The sequence below is a fragment of the Bacillus rossius genome, chromosome 8 (genome assembly GCF_032445375.1).
Source record: "Bacillus rossius redtenbacheri isolate Brsri chromosome 8, Brsri_v3, whole genome shotgun sequence".
Classification (NCBI taxonomy): Eukaryota; Metazoa; Arthropoda; class Insecta; order Phasmatodea; family Bacillidae; genus Bacillus; species Bacillus rossius.
Genome location: NC_086336.1, coordinates 2,511,640 through 2,521,586, shown reverse-complemented (window position 1 = coordinate 2,521,586; position 9,947 = coordinate 2,511,640). Strand labels below are relative to the sequence as shown.

The following is a 9,947-nucleotide window of genomic DNA, read 5'->3' as shown; positions in this document are numbered from 1 at the left end:
CTGTATCCAACGTCCCAATTTACTTGAGTTGGGCGTCGACCTACATTCATTCTACAAATACCTACTTCCATCGTGTACAGGCGTAAGGATCAAATAGTGGGTGGGTGCCGTGCGAAATACACTCTCTTCTGTAATAAAAGACAGCGAGGCGCCAAAATATCCCAGGTTTACGAGTTACCGGTAAAACAAGTATCATGCGGAAGTAGACACAGCACAATGTACCTGTATCACATATTTATAAGATTGCACTCGTTTTGTATAAACGAGTCACAACTCAATTATTTTCTTATCGTACGTCACGTCGCCAAAATGTGATGAACTACAAAAATGTATTTTTTTTTTTTTTTTTTTACGTTGCGTGTACGTATGTAAATTGCCAGCAGCAGGTCCGCTCAAAGAGCATAATGCTCGAATTTCTACACGTTTAGAGAGGCTGAGTATAAAAAACAGTAAAATTACGTACATGCCCGTGGTTAAATTTTCGAAAAAATTTAAGCCCCTTAAATGACTAATTCCTAAAGTATCGTTGCGATACAGCCAAAACTATGACAACGATTCTTCTTTGAAACTACATGTACATGAACATGGTACGATGAGATACTCGCCTAGTAACCCGCCAGCCAATCAGAGAGCTCATTTCGTTTTATGCCCATATATGGAACAACCGATTCCGGGCAGGGAGGGGATTGTGGGAGAGTTCATGTTGAGGGGAGTACGAGAATACGTGTCAAGCACAAGTTTAAAATTACGTTAAAGTTTACAAGAAGGGTACTATATGTATGATAATTATTTTCTTGATTAATATTATGTTAAATCTCAGTTTAATTGCCGATACATGATTATTTCTATCAATGTACGTTGTGCAGCGGATGAGTCCACTTCTTTACGTAGTTCAAACACTGCTCGAACGATAGTTGTCGTTCGTACCATAGATATCGTAAATGCGCGAGAGTTTGGGATTTAATAAAGTGCTTTTGCGTAAACTTCAAGATTTACTGTTGTGTTTTTTATTTCCTTGAATATTATTTAAATCAGGTATTATTTAATATTTGAAATTTGTGAGGTAATTTGTAGAACCAATATCTTACAATTTTTCAAACTGAATTCTCAACTAGTTTGCCTGCGTGCCATATTTTTTACAAGCTCTATTTCAACAGCAAAATAAACGTGAGGCTTATGATTGTTAATTTAAACTATGTTTTATATATCATTAAAATGAGAAGAGATGGGTTTAAATGACTCAGCAATACTTTTTTTTTGTTCCGTGCTATAATGCGTGATAGTTACGAGGATTTTTACGACAATTATTTTCTTTGGTTTGCAAGCCTGATCCGGATAAACAAATTGGTACGTTAAGTGACAGTTTGTTGTGGACGTCATCTGGTCATTTAGTGCGAAATTGTAAATAGATTTTAGCGTGGCGGTAGTAATAGTGTGATGAAAAAAGGTTAAGACGTATGTTCACTGCATTTTGTAATTAGAATGAGAACGTATAGTTTTCGTTTAGCAAAAGTTCTTGATGTGGAAAAATGTTTCATGTGGTAGTATATCATGGAATGTAAAGTTGGGAGAACCATAATAATAAGAAAAGGTTTAACCGCGCCAAAATGTTCAAATATTTTTATTCTTATGCTGCAGACTTTGCGTTAGAATTTTAATTTATTAACAATGGTTTTGGCTTGTTTAAGTTATGCGTAACAGATTTTTATTTATTTATTTACCCATGCTTTAAGCCCGTTGTCATGTCCAGATTCTAAGTACAGTACTTAGTTTTTAAGTATTGGTCGTGATTAACGTAGTAAGAGGCGTAGTTGTTTCTAAAGTCGCACTTCGGAGACGAACCTCAAAGTGCGAGAAGTTGGTATTGGGGCTCTTGTAGTTTCTCAGTCGGCCTTTCCGACGCCGGTTGGGTTCCGGTAGGGCGCGTTTCGTCGGTTCCATGCTGTTAGCTCACTTCCATATATGGTCAAGTGTGCTGCCATTGGCTGTCGTTGCGCCGTCCTTATCTTCCGCTGGGAGGGGAGTGGAAAGGGAGGGGTTCGCCTGGAAGAGAGGGAAGAGAAAGGCATATATTACTGTTACCAGCTGACTCGAGCATCAGTTTTGTGTGAGACGGCAGTGTGTCGAGTGTGCGAGTTAGTTTTGTACATACGTAGTGTTTTCTAGTAAGTGGCTTCAGTTTTTAGTTTTACGTTTTTAAGTGGAGTTAAGAATGTTTCACAGAGTGTATCTGAAATTTCAAAATTAAGGTTTTTACTTTGGGATTTCGAGAGTGAGCAAGCCTTTTCGGCATATTGTATGAGCAAGCTGTAGTTTTTTTTTTTGGGAGCAAATATTGTAATTTGGTCCGACTATTCGGGATTAGTAACTTTTCTATACGCTCACGTAATTTTTTTCAAATTTGGTTTGTTGTAATTTTAGTCTTGACAGTAAGTTGAAACGCTTGTGTTTGAAATGGGCGTGGTTGTTGCAGTTCCCTAATACCTAACCATGTGCGACGAGGAAGTTGCTGCGCTCGTGGTCGACAACGGGTCCGGGATGTGCAAGGCCGGGTTCGCCGGGGACGACGCCCCGCGCGCCGTCTTCCCCTCCATCGTGGGTCGCCCGCGGCACCAGGTGAGTCTGCCGGGTGGTCCCGGCACAGGGCCGTGTGTGCCGTGTGGCGGGCGCGCTGACGGGGGCCCGTGTTGCAGGGCGTGATGGTGGGCATGGGCCAGAAGGACAGCTACGTGGGCGACGAGGCCCAGTCCAAGAGGGGCATCCTCACCCTCAAGTACCCCATCGAGCACGGCATCGTGACCAACTGGGACGACATGGAGAAGATCTGGCACCACACGTTCTACAACGAGCTGCGCGTGGCGCCCGAGGAGCACCCCGTGCTGCTCACGGAGGCCCCGCTCAACCCCAAGGCCAACCGCGAGAAGATGACGCAGGTGAGCCACATGTCGTGTGTCTGGTGTGGGGCGTGGTCTGCACTTCACTACATGTGGGCCAGTCACTGGCCTGGGATCTGCTTTATAAACTTGCACTGTACCATTTGCGATTTTATCATTTTCAAATATAAGTTTTGTGTGATATGGTACATGTTCCTGTGAGGAACAGTTTAGTTCGCCAAGTTATAGGCTAGGTAATTCTATAGACTTGTGGGTTTAGGTCAGCTGCTTTCATGATTACATTACAATTATAACGTAAGAGTTTGTGCGTTTATAACTTGGCTAATTTGACTTGTCCAACCCCTTCACTTAAGTATGTTACTTGATTTATGTCTCCAATTGAATTTTTTCAATCCCCCCACTGAATCCCGAAAGATTTGAGGGTGGAGTAGGGATGCAAATTCCAGTTAAATTTTATAGTAAAAATAGTGGTGGCTTGATTTATTTTCCATAAATATTCACTTTTAAATTCTGTAAATCACTTAATTTTTCTAGACTTAACACTTTAAGTGCTGGGCTTAATGATGGATTCCCTTCTACAAAAACTGGCCATTTTAAGCTTTTTTTATAATTTTTTAATGAAAAATTATTTTAATAATAATTGAGCACTAAACATTTTTTGAAAGTTTGTAACTTCTACAAAACAATATATATATATATATATATATATATGGGTACACACATTGAATGTTTTCTTTTTAGATACATGTCTGAATAGAACCTTTTTTTAGAAAACATAAAAAATAAATTACAGTAATAATTTTCAAATTTTCACTTTATTCACAATGTCTATTGTCATTTTTAGAAGTATTATAAGTCTCCAACTTAACCATTAACCATGGTTCTTTTAGATGCCATAACCTGGACCTGCGAACACTAGCATTTTAGGGAAAACCACACAAATAGCAATGTGAAATATAAAATTTATTCGGAAATGCACAAACCTGTTTTTTGTTAGCTTGTCACTACTTGGAAATTATAAGTGGCCTTGAATTCAGTAAATTATTATAATTTGTATGCAAAATCTCTCGATGCCAAAAGTGTTAGTAGGTTATAAAACAAACTGTAACATATTGCATTCACAAACAAGTATGTAAAGTGTATTCATACTGATAGTAAAAACAAATACCTACACACTAATAAACACTTAATGGTTATGCTACCAAATTCTTTACCAAACCTTCATTGAATGGAAATGCGAAGATTCAATTTTAACTCTTAAAAATTTACCTAAATAAATTACACTACCCCAAATTCCATTACCTTACTATGTAGTATCTACTAATGTACATACTTTTTCCTTGTATGGAGACTAGAAGGCATGGTAAAGTCTCTTACGGTGCAAATTGCATGTTAATTTACTCCAATATTGCATGTTAATTTAATCCAATATGCCAATCATTTTGATAAAAATTCTATTAGTAATAAAATTTTAATGTTGATTTGACAAATAACTTTTCTTAATTTTAAAAGCTGGGAGAATATGTATTTTTTTAATCCTAGACATGTTGCTGGTATGTAGGGCTGTTCGAATACAGTGAAAAACCATATTTGTGTTAGTATTTGTTTTCCTACAATTGACAATTTTCTTAAGATGCCATTAAATGTAATTATTTTCCCTCAAATTACATTTTTCTCCACTATTCACATCTCGATATTGTTATTGTTGTAATTTTCATTGCATGTATCAAATGTAATAATTCATTTTATACAACAGATTACATCACATATAACAAGTTAGTGCTTCGTGCCTCTGTACTGCTTCAAAAAAAAACCCTTGCACATAAAATACACCATAGATCACGTGAAGTTGTGCATAGTTAAGCAGTAAAGTTCTGTCTCGGTTTTTTAAATGACTCGAAACTGTTTATGATAATTATCAAAGCAAGATCAGAATTTAGTCCTATTATTCTCATGAATGAAAATGCACATGGCTGAGCCGCAGCCTGCACATAATCAACCAGACAAAGCACGGTACAAGAACGTACAGAACAGTGAAAGCTGGGGACTTCCTTGGAAAAGCTGCCTTCCTATTAGCTACGATAATGTGATTCTCTGTCCGTGAGCTTTCCCATGGTCCTTGCAAATGTCACGGGAAGCGATAAATTGTCTTATCTTTGCATCACACTTCTTTAACTTGAACTTACTGTTGTGCGTTCTAGAAACATCATAAATACACTATGAAACCCATACAAAAAAATTATAATTGTAAAGCACACTTAAATAAAATAAAATAATTAAGAAACATAGTAACTTACCAACAAAGTGATAATAGAAACCAGTTTACCGGCTTTCATAAATAAACATAATTAAATACCAAAATTAAGAGAATGTTTCGAATGATATAATACAAATACGAAACTAGTCACTGTGCACTTGAGCTTACATATCAGTTGAGTCCTCTGAATGATAAAACCCATGGAAGCTTTGGAGCAGGGTCTTGCAATGTTGGATGCTCGACTGCATCAGTTCTATTTTTAGGTAACAGTATTTGCAGGAGAAATATTGTTACCTTACATGGAAAGAAATAAAGAACACAAGTTTAGTATTGTGGTTCCTAAATAATATTGCCATAAACTGAAGCAGCACTTGAATCTGACATCAGATATTAGTAAATCAACCAAGTCAAATTTAAATGGACAGACAAACTTCAACACAATTTTTTCTTTATTTACTGTGATTGTTTATTTCTTAGCCCAAACAATAAAATTACTAGAATGCTAAGTGTAATAGGTTAATTCAGTATTTCCATATTTTTTTGGGACAATGGAAAAATTTTTTCCCTCTTAACAATGTCAGCATAATAGTCTTATGTAAACGAAAGCTATCCTGCTATTTCACTGAAGATCTGCCATGCCTAGCACCCTAGTTAGAAGTTTAATTAAGGGTTATTTGTATACCAAAACTACTCCCTAGTTATCTTTTTAATGTTAATAGATTCCTCGAAATTTAGTTTGTAGGGTTATATTTTTGTTGGGACATCTTGGGAAGATGTAAAATGTGGCAATTGCATTGAGCATAATGCTGATAGTCTCTACTTTCACAATGTTAAATATTAAAATGATAATTGGCTAAAATTTTAACTACACATCAGAAACCAAAAGAAAATAGGGTAAATATGTAGTGTAACTGTATTAACGAAAAGAAAAAAAAATGTTAAAAATCTGAAAATACTTTTATCATATGCTCTTTCACTTCCTCTTTTCATTAAACCCGGCGGAGATAAGAAATTCCAAATACTTTAGGAGATATCGCCGTTCTTATTTCGCAATACAAGACCTGTGCAATCATTTGACCGTCTGATTTTGTTATTTTGCCGTATGTTCGTGAATTCCTAATTAATTAAAATGGTTGATTAGGTCAGGTCAGTTACATTATAAATACTTTCAAACTAAGCGGACATTAAAAATAATGTGAATTAATTTTAATGGTTTAGTTTTAAAGTATTTATAATGTAACTGACCTGACCAAACAAACCTGGGACAAAGGATGAACAGTATGAAATTTTTTATTTTACTTATTACTTGCGCAACAATATTCAAATAACAAATAAAACATTAAAATTGGAAACATTAAACACTCACCTAAGTTAGAGGCGGATACAATTCCTTTGCCATTAGTAGAAAATGTAGTCGTTCACCTACGTCGCGAAAAAAAAGTATTCATACTCGTAAACAAGAAAAATTGTTAATGCCGCATGAATGCACAGGTATTGTGATGAAAATTAAAAAATTCGATATCTCCTAAAGATTTGGAATTTATCTCTGCCGGGTTTAATTAAAAGAGGAATTTAAAGAGCATAGAATAAAAGTATTTACGGAATTTTTAAATTTTTATTTAAACAAATATCGCCCAACTATGAAAATTAAAAAATTAGATATCTCCTAAAGTATTTGGAATTTCTTATCTCCGCCGGGTTTAATGAAAAGAGGAAGTTAGAGCGTATAATAAAAGTATTTTCGGATTTTTAACATTTTTTTTCGCAAATACCGCTACACTACATACTTACTGAAAATATAAATTCATCTTATCAATTTTTTCAATATAAATTTATAGGCCGTTAATTTGTGTAGTTTTCATGAGCAGTATTATAAAATAATGTTTGGTTACCAAATATTTTTAAAGTTATGAGTCGCCAATAAATTTTGTATGGAAGCTGTAGTGCTATTTGTGTCAGAATGGTGTGGCCTAATTCCATGACAGCAGTTATGAAATCATTGTACCTGCATCTTGTAATTAATTAATCCAAAATTGAGTACTTGCATTCCGTAATAATTTTCGTGCTTGGTGAATATGAATAATTTAAAAAGTTTGTATGCAATTAGTGCTGAGATAGTACAATTTGTTTTACTATTCATAGTGTTTGTTGAAACCTGCTATATTGTTTCTGCGAGAGGCTGCTTATGGGTGAAAGCTGTTTCCTCTGCCTCCGTCTTGTGTGGATAGTGCAGGCCGTTGTGTGATAGCCAGTCGTGTGTTGCAGATAATGTTTGAGACGTTCAACACCCCGGCCATGTACGTGGCCATCCAGGCAGTGCTGTCGCTGTACGCCTCTGGTAGGACCACCGGTATCGTCCTGGACTCTGGAGACGGCGTCTCTCACACGGTGCCCATCTACGAAGGCTATGCTCTGCCCCATGCCATCCTGCGATTGGACCTGGCTGGACGAGACCTCACGGACTACCTGATGAAGATCCTGACCGAGCGTGGCTACAGCTTCACGACCACGGCAGAGCGGGAGATCGTGCGCGACATCAAGGAGAAGTTGTGCTACGTGGCGTTGGACTTTGAGCAGGAGATGGCCACCGCTGCATCTTCCTCGTCCCTGGAGAAGTCCTACGAGTTGCCCGACGGCCAGGTGATCACGATCGGCAACGAGAGATTCCGCTGCCCGGAAGCTTTGTTCCAACCTTCGTTCCTGGGAATGGAAGCTAGCGGCATCCACGAAACGACCTACAACTCCATCATGAAGTGTGACGTGGACATCAGGAAGGACCTGTATGCCAACACGGTGCTCTCTGGTGGTACCACCATGTACCCTGGCATCGCTGACCGCATGCAGAAGGAGATCACGGCCCTGGCACCTTCCACCATGAAGATCAAGATCATTGCACCTCCGGAGAGGAAGTACAGCGTCTGGATCGGTGGCTCCATCCTGGCCTCGCTGTCCACCTTCCAGCAGATGTGGATCTCCAAGCAGGAGTACGATGAGTCCGGCCCCTCCATCGTGCACAGGAAGTGCTTCTAAGTGGCTGTCCCCACAGACTTGTATATTTCCCTTCATATTTCATTTATGCCTGCCTCGGGCAGTTGACGCATTCCTGTCCTTTTGCTGTTGGTACATGACTGACCATTCCGCATGCGTTGCAAACATTCCGCAGTAAATTGTTTGTAAGTGTAAATTTCTATAAACATTGTATTATAGTTTGTGCAAGAAGTTATGAAGTGATGTTTATACTTTTTTGAAGGCTGTTTTGTTACGAGCCATTGCCTACAATCTCAAATCACACTAGGCCAAAGTACGTATTATTTATTTCCATGTGCAGAGCTGAGATTGTGGGATCATTTCTAAAATAAAGAAAATTTGAAAATACTTGGGTTTTTACTTGATCCTTGTGAAATTATCCTATTAATGTTAATTTGTCATCTCGTATATTTTCTGAAACAGTACAAGATAGTGTTGGATATGTGGCCATGAAAGCAACAGGTATAAACTTCCAAATTACACAAGTGTTTACTTTCAGAAGAATCCAAGCTTCTTGAGAATTTCTGGCTCATGTGTAATCGCAAAATTCTTTATTTCAATATTTGTTTGTTTTATTGCAATGGAATGTGGCTAAAATAGCATACTTTTTAGATGTGTGTGAAGACTATTTTTTTCAATTGGTCATAAAAAGATCACTTTAATATTTTGCTACTTTAAGAAGACTCCACATAAACTTCGAATACATCAGTAAGTATTCAATCAGCACATGCTGCATACCACACAACGTAGAAATCATTTAGCAAGCTAACGAACTGCAACTGCTTGTAAATTGAATGTATAATTGCAAAACCACAAATAACTTAATATAAAAGCAAACTTGACTAGAAATGGGTAGATTCCAGATTATTCAGATTCCAATTCCTACTTGCTCTGAATGATATTATGGAAATTCAAGCAAAAGGTTAATCTAAAGAATAACTAAGTCTATATGTACATTTTCTGAAAATTTACATTTAAAAAGCTTGCGCAAGTATTGCAAAATATGCAAAACTGATTAAAATTAACGATTTTGTGTTCTCTTGAAATTCCTCTTCTGCTATGATATTTTAAGTCCTGATTTCTTTCAGTTCATGTACATCCCTGAATAACTAGATATTTTCTGTTTACCGTCATTCATATTCACAATAGATTTAATAATGCAAGGTAGTGCAGTAACAAAAAAGGAAACACAAATGTGATGCATTAATAACTTTTTTATATGTGTGAATCCATTTTTTTAACTGTGTAGCCAAAAATATTTACGTAAGCATCGAAAATGTGTGTAATTAGCATTATTATATGAAAGATCAAAAATAAAACTAAATTTTTATGCATAACTCTGTTAGCCTGTGATTATATACTTCAACATGGCATCTTGATTGCTTATTTATGGAAATGAAAGATAGAGTGAAGAGAAAAGCTTTTAATGTTATCTTCATAAAATTAGCAATTGTGGCAAGAATAAATATGAATTTATTTTGGCATACAGGATATTGTCTATTCTTAGACCTACAGTTCTAAATATATGATTCTATATATGATACATTTCCTCCTTGCATCTTCACAGGCTTATGTGTAAATTCTAAATTACTTATTCAAGATTTTTTTTTTTGTTAAATTTAAAAGTATACTACACCTAAAAAATGTCTTACAATTTGTTACAAATGGTTTTGCTCTCTTGCTGTATACAAGCATTTACATATAATTAATAGAACCTTTACACAGCTATTAATGAGTTGTGCAACTGCAGTTGAATGTTATCAACTCTT

The 9,947-nt window shown here is 36.5% G+C and overlaps 1 protein-coding gene across 3 annotated transcripts; it reads left to right on the top strand.

The window, feature by feature from the left end:
- The first annotated feature begins 1,317 nt into the window (after positions 1-1,317).
- LOC134535478 (actin, cytoplasmic A3a) lies at positions 1,318-8,526 on the top strand. Of its 3 annotated transcripts, none has more exons than XM_063374592.1 (4): positions 1,318-1,455; positions 2,474-2,616; positions 2,694-2,933; positions 7,417-8,526. In XM_063374592.1, exons 2-4 carry the CDS (start codon positions 2,491-2,493, stop codon positions 8,179-8,181), a joined length of 1,131 nt encoding a protein of 376 aa, XP_063230662.1. In that variant the 5' UTR covers positions 1,318-1,455; positions 2,474-2,490; the 3' UTR covers positions 8,182-8,526. The 3 variants fall into 3 exon arrangements, with proteins under 3 accessions (XP_063230662.1, XP_063230661.1, XP_063230660.1); XM_063374591.1 differs by having other exon boundaries at positions 1,339-1,447; XM_063374590.1 differs by having other exon boundaries at positions 1,354-2,165.
- Positions 8,527-9,947: the final 1,421 nt, after the last annotated feature.